The 16,787-nt window shown below is 32.6% G+C and overlaps 1 protein-coding gene across 1 annotated transcript; it reads right to left on the bottom strand.

The window, feature by feature from the left end:
• Positions 1-5,606: 5,606 nt before the first annotated feature.
• On the bottom strand, positions 5,607-16,787 carry LOC127698514 (50S ribosomal protein L33-like). The gene is made up of 3 exons (XM_052202026.1): positions 16,650-16,787; positions 6,911-7,023; positions 5,607-5,829 (listed from the first exon to the last, which is right to left on the bottom strand). The coding sequence occupies exons 1-3, from the start codon at positions 16,682-16,684 to the stop codon at positions 5,750-5,752; spliced, it is 228 nt and encodes a 75-aa protein (XP_052057986.1). The 5' UTR covers positions 16,685-16,787; the 3' UTR covers positions 5,607-5,749.

Raw genomic sequence — 16,787 nt, 5'->3', positions numbered from 1 at the left:
TTAATTTTGGCCCCAATTTGGACCAACTTGAAAACTGGGCCCATAATCAAAAATCTAAATACATGTTTAGATTCAGCATATCAAAGAACCCCATATATTCAATTTTTGTTGAAATCAAACAAAGTTTAAATACTGGACCCTATCTTGGACCAACTTGAAAACTGGGCCCATAATAAAAAATCTAAACACATGTTTAGATTCAGCAAATCAAAGAATCCCAAGAATTCATTTTTTGTCAAAATCAAACTAAGTTTAATTTTGGACCCTTTGGACCTCAATGTAGACCAATTTAAAAAACAGGACCCAAAATTAAAAACCTAAATACACGGTTAGATTTGGAATATCAAAGAACCCCAATAATTCAATTTTAGATGAAATCAAACAAAGTTTAATTTTGGACCCTTTTGACCTCAATATGAACCAATTAGATAACGGGGTCCACAAATAAAAAATCTAAATACATGGTTAGATTCAGCATATCAAAGAACCCCATATATTCAATTTTTGTTGAAATCAAACAAAGTTTAATTTTGGACCCCAATTTGGACCAACTTGAAAACTGGGCCAAAAATCAAAAATCTAAATACATGTTTAGATTCAGCATATCAAAGAACCTCATATATTCAATTTTTGCTTAAATCAAACAAAGTTTAATTTTGGACCCTTTGGACATTAATGTAGACCAATTTGAAAACTGGACCCAAAATTATAAATCTAAATACACTGTTAGATTTGGCATAACAAATAAGTAAATGTGATCAAAGATTTTACAAATCTAATGCGCCATACTGTGCAATTAAAGATTACTTCTTGAAATTTTTCAATATTTGAAATTTGAAAAAAAAATAATATTTGAAGAATAATTCTTTTTAATTTCTGAAATCTGAAATGAGAAAAAATTGGCCCCCCACAATTTCTTTTTATCCCCCCCCCCCTTTTTCCCCCAAAAAAATTCTTTCCCTCAAGATATGGTCATAATCTCAATTCAAATTTCCAATGGAGTTGGCAACCATAATTACCCATTTAAATTTACCATAGTGCTAACTTAATCTATTTTATAATAGAATTAATAAAAATATAGTGTCAAATCTTTCATATGGATTTTTTTGTAAAAAAAAAAGATGAAAACATTTGCAGATATTTTTACTGGTCTTCCTTTATAAATATGCATTTCTTTAAACATAATTTAAAAGCAGTGTAAGGGAAGTAACCAAAACGTTGTATTTGGATTACCTCCCTTACACTGTTTTAGATTATCTTTATTGTTCATTAACCATTACTTTATACATAATTTAAAAGCAGTGTAAGGGAGATAATTTCAATGATGTATTTGATTTATCTCCCTTACACTGCTTTAAATTATGTTTTGTACTAAAGTATTTGTCCATTAACCAGGACAACCTTGTTTTTCCCCCTTTTTTGCCCCTAATTCCTAAACGGTTTGAGCCATAACCCCCCAAAGCAAATCCTTACCATCCCTTTGTGGTATGGAAACTTGTAGTATAATTTCAGAGAGATCCATACACCGTTCCACAGTTATTGTCTGGAAACTAGAAAATGCTCATTTTTGGCCCCTTTTTGGCCCCTAATTCCTTAACTGTTGGTACCATAACCCCCAAAATCAATCCCAACCTTCCTTTTGTGGTATTTAACCTTATGGTCAAATTTCAAAAAGATCCATTCACTTAAACTAAAGTTAGAGTGCGAAAACCAATATGTATTCGGACGACGACGACGACGACGACGCCGGACGACGACGACGACGACGCCAACGTCATACCAATATACGACCACAAAATTTTTTTGCGGTCGTATAAAAATAAGTCAGCATTGTTGAATACATCAGTCAACTTCTTCCAGGACTTTTTGCCTTTGCATGATGTTTTTACCTTTTTTTAAAAATTTAGTTAAATTTAGCCCATAAGTCAAAGAGAAAAGGATGAAAAAGTTGTTATTTTTTACAAACAAACAAAAATTATTAATTATATGAAATTATTCCTCACTTGGGACAAATAAATTCACAAGTGTCATGGTTAAACAACTTTTTCTAATAGTATAAAATCATTCCCTGTATACTGTTAAAGTGGAAAAATTTCAAGAGAGGTTTATTTATGCTACCGGTAATTTCACGATTAAGGTAAAATTGCAAAAAATATCTTTATGTGTAAATTTAATCTTCATGAAAGATTAGAATCAGACACATTGAGAATGCGAAAAATAAAACTTTTCAAACAAGAAACTCTGCAAAAATAAACCTTTACAGTACATGTTAAGATATGTTTCTTTTGAGTTATGATTTCAATCAGAAATATTATAAAACACAAATCTGTTTTAAGTAATTTTGTCCTTGACCTTAGACATAGTGATTAAAAATCAATAGGGATCTTCCTATTATATGTGACCATATATCCAAGTAAGGTTGCAATCCAATATGAAGTATTTGATTTAACATCTGGAAACCACTTTTCTTTACAAATTTTTAGCTACTATGACCTTGACCTTTGATGTGGTGACCTCAAAGTAAATAGGGATCTTCTCATTATATGTGGCCATATATCCAATTTAAGTTGCAATCCCATATGTAGTGGGTTTAAACATCTGGAAACTTCTGTTTTGAACAACTTCAGTCTATTTATAGCAACTTTGACCTTGACCTCCAATGCAGTGGGCTAAAAATCTACAGGGGTTTTCCTCTATCATATATCCATGTAAAGTAGCAATCCAATATGTAGTTTTTGGTTTAGCATCTGAAAACCTCTTTCTGAAGAAATTTCAGTCTATTTTTAGTAACTACGACCTTGATCTTGGTGACCTCAAAATTATTAGGGATCTTCCTCTCATTATATGCGACTGGGAAAAAACTATATACCCCAACCTTACTCGTAGCCTGCGGTATAGTAACTCAATTAACACTGAGGTGAGCATATTTCATGTTCATATTTTTAATATCAACTGTGTGAGATTAATTTCAGAGTGCACAGCTGTTGTTATGCAACTCCATAATTCAAAGGTACTTAACATTTTGATAACACATCACTTTTTTAAACAAAATCTTTTATTTTGAGGTGAGTTTCAATAGTTTTCAACAATTTTGTATCCACAGTAAATTTCATTAAACTTCTGTAAAACACTAGTTCAACATTCAATTTATACTGCCATAATGGGACACAATTTCTTTACATTTTCATGTTACCATGATGTTTTCAAGACTGATTGGTTGATTAGTGTTTAACTCCACTTTCAGTACTATTAACTATTTCATGGTGGCTAGTTTTTATTGGAGGAGGAAGCAGGAGTGCCCAGAGAGAACTGCCAGCCTTCAATGGGAAAACTAACAATCATAGTCAATCAAGATGGGAGTTGAACGCCCTAGCCACGTGCTTGACTCAAACTCACAACCTCAGTGTTGACAGGCTAGTGATACAGTATTGGACTACTTAGACCACTCGGCCACAGAGGCCCCTTTTTTTCAATAGGCTTTGTGGCAGTTCATTTGTTCTAAGAGAAGTAAGTATATGACAACAATGTTTGAAAATATGCTGTATAGTCAAGAATTTGAAAATGATATGCCTTTACCCTACATGGGGTTCACACTACCTCAGAATCATAGGGAGAAGTGAATTTTCTTTTAATAAAAGAACAGAGTTCCAATGTCCCCCATGTTGCACATATTTTATCTATCCAAGGTACAAGGGCAATAACTAAAAAATACACCCTTTTTTTTTGTTCATTAAAATTGTTCATCAATATCTTAGAGAAATGAATGCTTCAGAGCAAATTCAATGTGATTTCTGATATAATTAATACAGTATTTCCAAGGGCATAAATCGTTAAAAATATTTGATCAGCAATTATTTTCGAAAGTGTCAAAGACATTGCTGTTATAAACCTATGATATAAGTTGCATAAAATTCTGGCAAGAACTGTACACATGAGAGCGCTAACGATGCAATTTTCCATATAATTAATATTTCCAGGGGGCACAACTCTTTTAAAAAATAATTGATCGGCACAGATTTTCGAACTCATCCAAGGCATTGATGATATAAACCTATAATATAAATTTCATAAGAAACTGGCAGAATTGTTCACATGAGAGCACTCACAAGGCAATTTTCCATAAAATTAATATTTCCAAGGGCATAACTCTCTTAAAAATAAATGATCAGCAATTATTTTCAAACTCGTCTGAGACATTACTGATATAAACCTATGATATAAGTTTGATAAAAATCTGGCAAGAAATGTACACATGAGAGCGCTAACGATGCAATTTTGCACATAATTAATGTTTCCAAGGGCCATCCATAACTCTTTTAAAAATAATTGATTGGCACTGATTTTCGAACTCGTTTGAGGCATTGCTAATATAAACCTACAATAAAAGTTTCATAAAAATCTGGCAAGAATTGTACACATGAGAGTGCTGACGATACAATTTTGCATATAACAAGCATTCTGAGAGTATTGCATGGCAATACATAGTCCCCTACCAGTTAAAAAATCTATTGTACTTGAACACAATGCTAACTTGATCTATAACTTGTCATGGTGTAAACTTTATAACAAATATCAAATCAATATCTTCAACATGTTCAAGCATAACAAAAAAAAGTGTGGAAAACTGATTATTTGAGTGAATTTTCTAAGTCCAAGGACCATAACTCTGCCAAAAAAAAATCATCCATACCAAACAAAATTTGAACTCGATCTGTAACTAGTCATGATAAAACTACATACTAGATATCAAATCAATGTCTTTAAGCATGAAGAAAAAAAGTGCAGAAAACTGATTATTTGCCTGAATTTACTAAGTCCAAGAACCATAACTCCGTACAAAATCATCAGACCGGAACAAAATTTTAACTTAGATCAAACGATATACTAAATATCATATCAATGTAATATCATATCAATATCTTTAAGCACGAAGAAAAAAAGTGTGGAAAACTGATTTGCCGGACTGACGGATGGACAGACAGACGGACAGAGTGCAAACCTAAAGTTCCCTTCAACTTTGTCGTTAGGGGACTGGGGACTAATTAATGTTTCCAAGGGGCATAACTCTTTTAGAAATAGTTCATCAGCACTGATTTTTGAACTCGTCCAAGACATTGCATATATAAACCTATAGTATAAGTTTTTAAAAAATCTGCCAAGAATTGTACATGTGAGAGCGCTACAGGCCACACAAAGTCGTGGAAAAAAACTAATCAGTAAGGAAAGTGTTAAATTGTCATTTAAAGTAACAAAATTATATTTTTCACTAGTCTGGCATTATCATCTAAATATCTAGCACTGAATCCACAATGTTTATTAAATTAATATTTCTCAAATACATCATTTTTATTATGGATCTTATATAAAGGAGGTTCAGAAACCCTATAAAAAACTGTAGGGATGTCAGGTGTTAGAGAAGAGTAAGCACATCCTGCTCCACACGTGTCCCCCATTGTGTTGCTCATGTCAGTACAAATTCGGTAATGTCACATTTGAGGAAAAGAAGACAGGGTTGTGGTTACAATTGGAACATATCTATCATCATCTTGAAGCAATTAACCAGTACAAGTAACACAATATTCACAAATTGAAGAAAACAAGACTGCTTTAGTACCACTGCAGTGGAAAAATAATTTATTCCTTTCAACTAACACACTATTAAAAGAGTTTATTCTCATGTGCAGACAGAGAATCAGTGTCAGGGTACACAACTATCAATAATTGAACTGTTTATTTATGCAGTCTATTTTCATTTTTTGGTGTGCATTCCTGGCAGCTTCCGTATTGTCTTTAGTTTCTTTATTTCTCTGTATAAAACTGTTTGTTGTACTATAAAAAGAGGAAAATAACCTTGAATAATGTAAACAAATCACAGATAAACTGAAATGTAAAAAACTTTCAATATCTTTTTTAGAATAGACCAAACATTCATTTTCCCTATCTTATATCTTATTATGAATACCGGTACTTTCTCTAAAAAAATTATGAATACTTTCTATAAAAAATTATAAACCACTGGCATTTATTGTAAACACAATGCACACATGTGCCTGTATCACTCACCTGGTGAAATATATCCAGTCTGCTAATGACGACATTCATATGCACATGTATACTAGTTATTATTTCTGTTGCTCACCATTTTGGCAATTTGCATGTTAAACTAATGTATATAGCTAGCTCCTATTGTTTTTGTGATAACAGTCAAAACTGCAAAAACAGTAACAAGAGTGCACACGCTGAAATTTCTTGCCTTCTTTACTGCTAATAATTGATTTTATGTTGAAAAAGTGAGGCGAAGGATACCAAAGGGACATTCAAACTTACAAGTTGAAAATAACCTGACAACGCCATGGGTAAAAAGAAAAGGACCAACAAACAACAGTACACAAAACTCAACATAGTTTTTAAGATAAAGGTTTTACTACAAGTATCACATAAACTTTACATTATTAAAGATCAGATGAATCCTGCCAGACCCGCATGTGTACCTTACAATCATTTCATACACCAAAACTAATTAACCTATTGCTTATAGAAACAGGCCTACACACATAAACTTTGACCAATGATTGGTTATGAACCATGAAAATGTTGTTTTCTAGTATGTCATTTTGGGGCCTTTTATAGCTTACTATTGGGTATACATATGGGTTTTGCTTATTGTTGAAGGCAATTTGGGCAAGGTAAGCTTAAAAAGAAAGTTTTGAGAAATGCTGGAAATGTTCTGTTTAAAAAAAAATGTAAATATAATTCAGGATTATGTCATCCATTTATGACATTTGTATTACACATACTTTATTTATAAGAACATTAAGCTGTTCAGAAAAATTGAAGAAATGTTATTATATTTTATCCAATCAACAAATTTCAATTTCAAATTATGATAATTATAAACTATAAAACTTACCAAATGGGTCATGACTGAGAACTTCAAATTTTCCACCTGTAAATTGTTTTGGTCGAAGTCTGTTGATCTTGTGCCCAGTCCCTGCTAGGCTTTCCATTCTAACCAAAACAGTCCTGAAATTAACAACAAGCTTGATCATGTTGATACACATAAAGTGACTGGCTAAATAACCAAGACCTGAATCACTCACTTTTTTTATGATTATACAGTGTATCTGTATATGTATGCTGCTAGATAAGAGAAAGTTCAGGGGAAAAAAAAAAAAAAAAATTAATATGCACCAAAGATTAACACTACATTAAATTTGTAGGTAGAATTTAAATGTACTTTATTCAAATGTAAACAGTTAATATGAATACATCAAGAAGATCATACATAATGGAACAAAACTTGACACATGACCTATTGTAAAAATTGGTACCAGTGTAAACAAACAACTGTTAATTCAGAAATTATTGCTGGCATTTATTACTGCAATTATGAAGAATTATAAAAAATAATGCAATTTCAGGAAAAGCTGCATACAATGGCATACAGGTATATGTGTATCAGATATCAAAACGCAAGTACTTATTACTGCGATACTCATCCAGTCGCATTAATAAAAATCTTGCAATAATTTTTGAATTTACAGTATATATTTTATTGACTTTATTATAAAACTAGAGGCTCTAAAGAGCCTGTGTCGCTCACCTTGGTCTATGTGCATATTAAACAAAGGACACAGATGGATTCATGACAAAATTGTGTTTTGGTGATGGTGATGTGTTTGTAGATCTTACTTTACTGAACATTCTTGCTCCTTACTATTATCTCTATCTATAATGAACTTGGCCTGGTAGTTACAGTGGAAAATACTTTGTTAAAAAATTTACAAAAATTTACAAAATTTATGAAAATTGTAAAAAATTGACTATAAAGGGCAATAACTCCTTAAGGGGTCAATTGACAATTTTGGTCATGTTGCCTTATTTGTAGATCTAACTTTGCTGTACATTATTGCTGTTAACAGTTTATCTCTATCTATAACAATATTCAAGATAATAACCAAAAGCTGCAAAATTTTCTTAAAATTACCAATTCAGGGGCAGCAACCCAACAACGGGTTGCCTGATTGGTCTGAAAATTTCAGGGCAGATAGATCTTGACCTAATGAACAATTTTATCCTCATCAGATTTGCTCTAAAAGCTTTGGTTTCAGAGATATGAGCCAAAAACTGCATTTTACCCTATGTACTATTTTTTAGCCATGTTGGCCATCTTGGTTCGCGGGCGGGATCATCGGACACATTTTTTAAACTAGATACCCTAATGATGATTGTGGACAAGTTTGGTTAAATTTGTCTTAGTAGTTTCAGAGGAGAAGATTTTTGTAAAAAATTACAAAAAATTACGAAAAATGGTTAAAAATATACTATAAAGGGCAATAACTCCTTAAGGGGTCAACTGACCATTTTGGTCATGTTGACTTATTTGTAGATCTTACTTTGCTGAACATTAATGCTGTTTACAGTTTATCTCTATCTATAATAATGTTCAAGATAATAACCAAAAACTGCAAAATTTCCTTAAAATTACCAATTCAGGGGCAGCAACCCAACAACGGGTTGCCTGATTGGTCTGAAAATTTCAGGGCAGATAGATCTTGACCTAATGAACAATTTTATTCTCATCAGATTAGCTCTTAATGCTTTGGTTTCAGAGATATGAGCCAAAAACTGCATTTTACCCTATGTACTATTTTTTAGCCATGTCGGCCATCTTGGTTCGCGGGCGTGGGTCATCGGACACATTTTTTAAACTAGATACCCTAATGATGATTGTGGACAAGTTTGGTTAAATTTGTCTTAGTAGTTTCAGAGGAGAAGATTTTTGTAAAAGATTACAAAAATTTACGAAAAATGGTTAAAAATTGAATATAAAGGGCAATAACTCCTTAAGGGGTCAAATGACCATTTTGGTCAAGTTGACTTATTTGTAGATCTTACTTTGCTGAACATTATTGCTGTTTACAGTTTAAATCTATCTATAATAATGTTCAAGATAATAAACAAAAACGGCAAAATTTCCTTAAAATTACCAATTCAGGGGCAGCAACCCAACAACGGGTTGTCCGATTCATCTGAAAATTTCAGGGCAGATAGATCTTGACCTGATAAACAATTTTACCCATTTGTCAGATTTGCTCTAAATGCTTTGGTTTCAGAGATATAAGCCAAAATCTACATTTTACCCCTATGTTCTATTTTTAGCCATGGCGGCCATCTTGGTTGGTTGGCCGGGTCACCGGACACATTTTTTAAACTAGATACCCCAATGATGATTGTGGCCAAGTTTGGTCAAATTTGGCCCAGTAGTTTCAGAGGAGAAGATTTTTGTAAAAGTTTACGGACGACGGACGACAGACGCAGGACGACGGACGCAGGACGACGGACGCCAAGTGATGAGAAAAACTCACTTGACCTTTCAGGTCAGGTGAGCTAAAAAGTCACTTTTCGATTGTTCCAGTATCATTGGTTTTCCTGCTGTAATGAAGTTTAAAATCTTTGTCATACCCACTGAACCTTGAAATATGGATCATGTGAACTTTTATCTAATCACATGGTGAAGCTTTCCAAAATACAAACCAAATCATTAATACATTTTTATTAAATATTTAGAAAAATTCTGTGGATGTAGACTACAGGGGTTATTCAACAGCCCCCCTCTAAACTCTGACACCCTCCCCTTTGCATAGATTAGGGTACACCACTGTTAGGAAATTCTGAGGTAAATTTGTACATGTATACTTGATAACACACCATTATTTAAATTGATGTCTAAAGTTTTTATTACCAATGTCTTGAATGAGTCTGAAAATCAATGTGGAAATTTTTTTTTTACAACTTGGGGATATATAAGAACCGGCTTCATCAAATGAATAATTCTATAGACTTTATCATAAAAAGAGTCACTTTTCTTCTTGTTTCTATGCTATAGGTTTTCCCTTAGTATTGAGGTTTAAAATACAATATAATTATTTTGTTTGCAATTGTTTAGATACACCCATGTCACTGATGCACATTTATATCTGTCAAAGGCCAATAACTCTAGTTTTTATTTTTGTTATATACTTTTTTCACAAATATTGTAAAAGCAATGTAGGCATGAGATCAACTTTCCATATGATACCTTTTCCCAGGGGGCATAATTCCTGTAAAAATAGTTGATATCTGTGCAAATTAACAAATTTTTTAAAGACCTTACTGGTATACAAAATGTCAATACCCTTGGCATAGAGTGCACAGTCTGCATACACTGAATTGTCCCACTTGATTTACTTATAATTATCATTATTGAATTTATGTTGAAAGTCAGTAATATGCAGGTTTGAATACAATCTCTTAAACAAATCATTATCAATGATCCATGTACATGAGGTCAAGGTCAAATGAATACTGCTAGACAGACACCAAATATAGTTGACCTATTGCTTATAATATCTAAGAAACAGATACAAGATCATTTTACTCCTAACAACAACTATAATAGCCCAATTTCCCGTATCAAACATAAGCTAAAACTAAAAGAACTCGCCAAGGAATATATTTTTGTCTCGCCTGATAAGGCTGCTAACAATATCATTAATGCTTGACGTAAATTTTACATTGATGTTCTACAAAAGGAAATCACGAATTTACCAACATTCCAACTGACTCCATTTTCGGAAAATGACATCTGTAACAAACATAAACTTTTAGCTACCTCTTTACAAGCAGAAACAAATACAATGAAAGTTCCAACTATGTACTGGCTTCCGAAGCTGCACAAAACTCCTTACAAATATAGATTTATTTCGTCTTCAAGCCATTGTTCCACTACTAAACTATCTATTCTACTTACTAGTACACTTGGTATAATCAAAAACCTGGTAATAAATTGTTCAAATAAGGCCTTTGAAAATAGTGGAAATAATTACTTTTGGAGTGTCAAAAATTCGTTGGAAGTACTTGATAAATTGCATGTTTATATTGGTGATTTCGAATCTGTTCAAAGTTTTGATTTTTCTACCCTATATACCACATTGCCTCATAATCTTATTAAGAAAAAATTCACACACCTTATTAAATGGGCATTTAAAAAGTCGGGATGTGAATATATATGTTCAAACTCTTTTAGGTCATTTTTTAGTAACAATATACAAAAGAACTATGTCAATTGGACCTGCTTTGATACTTTAACTGCCCTTGAATTTTTACTAGATAACATTTTTGTTCGCTATGGAGATTCCGTATATCGTCAGCTTATCGGAATTCCCATGGGGACTAACTGTGCACCACTTATTGCCGACCTGTTTCTGTATTGTTATGAGTTACAATTTATGACTAAAATCAGCAAAGACCCATCGAAACAACATCTGATTCAAAAATTTAATAACACTTTTAGACATTTAGATGATATATTGGCTCTCAATAATGACAACTTCAGTATGTACACTCAAGAGATTTATCCTGCCGAACTAACTTTAAATAAAGCTAATACTAACAATGAACACTGCCCTTTCCTTGATATCTTTATCTTTAAAGGGAAGCTTAATACCAAAATTTATGATAAAAGAGATGATTTTTCATTTCCTATGGTTAATTATTTATTTTTAGATGGTGACGTTCCCTTGTCACCATCTTATGGTGTTTACATATCCCAACTTGTTCGATTCGCTCGAAAGAAATCTCTGTATTACTGAAAAATTATTACACCAGGGTTTTTCGATATCACAAACTAGTCAAAACATTTACTAAATTTTATCATCGGTACAAGGACATCATTCGTAAATATAAATCAACATGCAGACATCTTATACTTTCAGGTATTTCACATCCAATATTTTATGGTAATATTCTTTACAAAGCACAAAAATGTCAGCATTCACCTCAAAAGCTAACCAAACCTTTAAACAGACTTATTCGGAAAGGATATAGTTACGATACTGTTGTCAAGTCATTAAGGATTGCATATTTTGGTACTAATATTGATTCACTCATAGGGTCTTTGCATCGGAAATAAACACATTTATTCTAAAACCAGTTGTTGGCATGATACGATTTATGTTCTTCTCATATATTTTATGATGGTATGATACTAAACCCCCAACGGGAGGGATTGTACTTGAATTTCATATGATGAAGACATAATCTTTCTATCAGTTTAATTGAGGTCTGGAGCTGGCATGTCAGTAACTGCTAGTAGTCCTTTGTTCATTTATGTATCATTGTCATTTTGCTTAGTTTTTTTTGTTACCTACATGTATTCTGACATCGGAGTCAGACTTCTTTTAAACTGAGTTTTACTGTGCGTATTGCTATGTGTTTCTTTATTCTACATTGGCTAGAGGTATAGGGGAGGGTTGAGATCTCACAAAATATGTTTAACCCCGCCGCATTTTTGCACCTGTCCCAAGTCAGGAGTCTCTGGCCTTTGTTAGTCTTGTATGTTTTTTAATTTTAGTTCATTTATATGTTTTGGAGTTTAGTGTGACGTCCATTTTCACTGACCTAGTACACAATTTTATTTAGGGGCCAGCTGAGGACCACCTCCGGGTGCGGGATTTTCTCGATGGTTGAAGACCCATTGGTGGCCTTCAGCTGTTGTCTGCTCTTTGGTTGGGTTGTTGTCTCTTTGACATATTCCCCATTTTCATTCTCAATTTTATAATCATGAAAATTCAAAATCAACCCATACAACAAATATGCCTATGGTGGTCATACTGCTTAAGAGTATCTGAGTAATAGACCAAACCCCAAAAACTTAACAATGTCCAATGATCCATGAAAATGAGGTCAAGGTCAGATAAAACCTGCCAGTCTGACATGTACACCCTACGATCATTTAATAAACACCAAATATAGTTGAACTTTTGCTTATATACTACTAGAAAAAAAATAGCAACACAACTTCTGCCTGAAAATATAGTAAAACAAAATTTTGATTTAACAAAAATATGTATCTTTCAAGTTTGTGTTTTCTTCATCTTCGATCATTTGTGTATTCAAAAGTACTACAGATGTGTTGGTCAAAATTCAGAAAGCTACACTGTTCGCAAATTTTGTGGTAGGGATCAAAATTGAGTCACAATGTTATTCTGTGTTGTTTAAAACATGTTTAAGGATTATTTTCAGACTACATTGTATGTACATATTTTTTAAGACACAGTTGGTAGCACAATTTGGTATTTTAATCTATGAGCAGAAATTTGATGGTAGGATTTCATTGATATTTACCAGAGCTTGAAAGCATAGGTAGCTGCACAAAGTTGTTTGATAAAGATGGAATATGTGTATACCCTATTTGTTGCAAATTTTTAGGTCAATTGGACATTAGTTTCAGAGAAGTAGTGAACACAAACATTAGGTCCATGTTTTCTGAGAAGAAATGCAATAACAATATTAAACAGAGAATTATTGAAGGTCTTTTCACCCTAAATGCACATATTTTAAAAGGAAAATAAAAACTTTTGGTATAATATTTCATCTCCAGTGTCAGATGATAGTTTATTTTACACTGATGCCAAAACTATTTGGTTCTATATACTTTTACTTGAAATGAAGAATATAAGTTGCTTCTTATGGTTTAAAAAATGTCACTTCCAGTGTTATACAATAGGTTACCTGATGCTGATTCCAAAGGGATATGGTTCTAGTAACTTTTAAATAAAAAATAGTGCAAAAAATGGCTACTCCCAGTTTACAACAGACCATTTCTGATTGATGTTTTTCAAGGTTATATCATGTACATGTATATGTCTGCAACCTAACTCAAAAGACCCTTTGACTTTATCATGTACCAATATGAAGTTACAGCAAAGGTCACAATCTAGAATGTTAAATAAAACTATGACCTTGAACTCAATTTGAAGTTCATAAAGCAAAGACCTCAAATCAAAAGACCCTATGTCTCTACTCATATGTATGATTAATGAGTTATATCACCATATAGCTAAGTTTAAATATAAGAGGGGGAAAACTCCTGTTATATGGCAAAATACCCTTATAACTGAAACGTATGTGTTAAAACATGTCCTAACTAACAATTTAGTGAAAACATTATGTTGACATCTTTTACGGTTTCTGAGGAGAAGTGATAATAAGCAAAAATCAAATAAAATATAGAACATGACCTTGACCTGTGATCTTGACCAAATCTTTTTTTTGGTGGACCAAGGACCTCAAATCAAAATACCCTAGGTCTCTTTCACTTATCAAGATATGGTTTGCCAGTTACAAATACATTGCACTGATATGAGGATTGTAATGGGGTACCCTTCAAGACAAATGACAGTAGGGCCAAATAAAAATATATGTCTGTTTACGGTTACCAGACTGACCCTACTTTTGAGCACCGACCCTAAGTAGTTTTATTTCCGTCATAAAGTGAAAAATTAATTGAACTCGTGTCAAAAGTTAAGTACATGAAGTAAGAGTTGCCAATAAAAGAAATCAACTGCCTGATACATCATTGTACATCCTAATGTTCAGAGTCATGAATATTACAGCTGTTTTAAGGAAACTCACGACTCATGTGATCAGTTTTTTCCAATCAATAACAAAGGGGAAATAATCCAATCATTAAAAATACGGGTAAACTCCACCCATGGATAACTCAGACCATGACGGACTGCACGACTCATAATCATGTTGCAAAAAATAAAATGTAAAAATAAAATAAAATGGAAATACCTACCTCCCTATCCTATTTTTTTTAATGATGTAACCTTAACCAGACATACATTTTTTTTTGGCCTAACATATTTGTTGAAATAACGTTAACTATAAACATTTCATTTCATTTGATGCTAACAGTAGCTACAGAATAAGATTTGATGAATGACAATACAAAATGAAAGCTCTTTTGATGCTTAGCAAAAAATGGGACGTTTGATGCTTGACGAAATGGTATCCGGTCGTTCCGTCCCCAAACTGTTCCGGCCCCAAGTCAGACCGGCCCAAAGTCGATCCGTCCCAAGTCGATCCGGCCCACGTCAATCCGTCCCTTCGTCGATCCGGCCCCATAATAAAATATGAATAAACTATATTGACTTTGGAGGATTTTGTGACAAATTTTAACAGTATAATGTGGAATTTGTAAAAAGTATTGTTGATGGATGAAAACAGGTAAGTGAAGTATTGGAGTACCAGTCAAAGAATTATTTTACATCGATATGAAAATGAGTGTGATTGTGTCTGTTTGTATAGCAGCTTCAACATATTTTAATATGAAGTTATTTTCCATGATAACTTTGAATGTCATGGCGATTTTTATTTTATTTAATTCACACACAGAATAGCTAAATAAATATTTACAGTCCAATGGAACCTATAAAATTTAACTCATCATAATGACTTGTTTAATCAAATCATTAGACTATAATTGGTTTGTTTATTCAATAATTGTCTAATGATTGTGAACTAAGGTAATGCCACTCGTAATCACTTAATTCAATCAAATCCTGATTGATTAAAGTTACGTAATCAACAAGGTCTTTATAGTTTGATCTTTTGTTTGGTGTTATGTGTTATAATAATTAATTGTATTTCTTTTTAAGGTAACATCAGAGGCTTCTATAATACATGTTTTTTTTTTTTGTAATATCGAATATAGTCCATATATTTTTTTAAAGTTGACAATATTTTGAATAGTTGTGTGTAGATAAAAAAACAAGTTATATGAGTATCCATTATTCTTTATTGCAAGATAATAACAAAATAATTACACTGAATGCACATTTTCACTCTCTAAAATATAATATCAGCATTACTATAATATAACAATAAATTCAATTAAATTGAAAACTTGTAATGAAAACATAATCAACATAGTTGTTTTAAACTCATCTGAAGAAAATATTTGTCAAAGGCCAATTTTTTTTACCGTACACCTTTTACATTATAATAAAATTCATAAACATTTATGAATTACAATTAATATATATCTTTAGTTTTATTCCTTATAAATATATTTTTTTATTGGGCCGGATCGACTTTAAATATGGGCCGGAATGACGTTGGGCCGGATCGACGTGGGATGGATCGACTTGGGCCGGATCGACGTGGGGCCGGATCGACATGAAAGCGACAATATAGGGTATTCTTACCCTCTTATATCAAATGCAGAAGGGGAAATAACTCTCAAATGGAGTCTACAGATGGCTTTGGTTAAAATTTTAATAAAAAATGCAGAGGATGTAACAAGCAATTTGGAAAAAAATTGTCAGTTTCTTGTACAGTTGCAAAGGAGTATAAATAACAAGAAAAACAGTGTTTAGGAAGATAACTCTTACAAATATACATTTAATGTAATTCACTTCTATGTTCAGTTTAGCAGGGTCAGCTTTATAAGTGTATAAACTGTACATTATCACATACCACATACCTAAGCAACATGTTGTGAAACAAAAAATACTTGCAAAATAAATTTTGGCAGAATAACTTCAATACGAACAAAAAAAACAAAAGGTCTGTTCTTCATGTTCATGGAAGTGGAAAGACCTAATTACTAAAAAATAAATATATATTGGCTAATCGAGTCCCTGTGCCTAACGATATCAAATGGTTGAATGCAGTAATTCCAGGGCATCTCTGCTCAAAAATAGTTGATAAATGTTTGATGTAAATTTCATAAGAATTTGCAAACGGACAGACGGACACCCGAAAGTTCTATGTCCTAACAACGCAATGCAAGGGGGAATCTTGGTAACACTTCTTACTTTCCAAGGACGATTCTTAGAGGTGTTGTTGACATGTTTTCGCAAAATTAACTTAACTTTTCCAAGTCGATTCCCCATGCAAAATTTTTGTCCATATCAATTTGAATCCTGGTTTTTAAATGCTCCCTCTACCCTTGA

The sequence above is a fragment of the Mytilus californianus genome, unplaced genomic scaffold (assembly GCF_021869535.1).
Source record: "Mytilus californianus isolate M0D057914Y unplaced genomic scaffold, xbMytCali1.0.p SCAF_4, whole genome shotgun sequence".
In the NCBI taxonomy this organism is placed as follows: Eukaryota; Metazoa; Mollusca; class Bivalvia; order Mytilida; family Mytilidae; genus Mytilus; species Mytilus californianus.
The sequence above is the reverse complement of the archived record's forward strand: the minus strand, read 5'-3'. Positions and strand labels throughout refer to the sequence as shown.

What these genes read in the sequence shown, in the direction of transcription:
- LOC127698514 (XM_052202026.1), bottom strand. Translation starts at nt 16,684, where the DNA reads ATGTCAACAACACCTCTAAGAATCGTCCTTGGAAA. An exon ending in CTAAGAATCGTCCTTGGAAA is followed by an intron (nt 7,024 to 16,649) that starts GTAAGAAGTGTT and finishes TGTTAATTTCAG; the next exon opens with GACTGTTTTGGTTAGAATGG. An exon ending in TCTCAGTCATGACCCATTTG is followed by an intron (nt 5,830 to 6,910) that starts GTAAGTTTTATA and finishes CTCTTTTTATAG; the next exon opens with TACAACAAACAGTTTTATAC.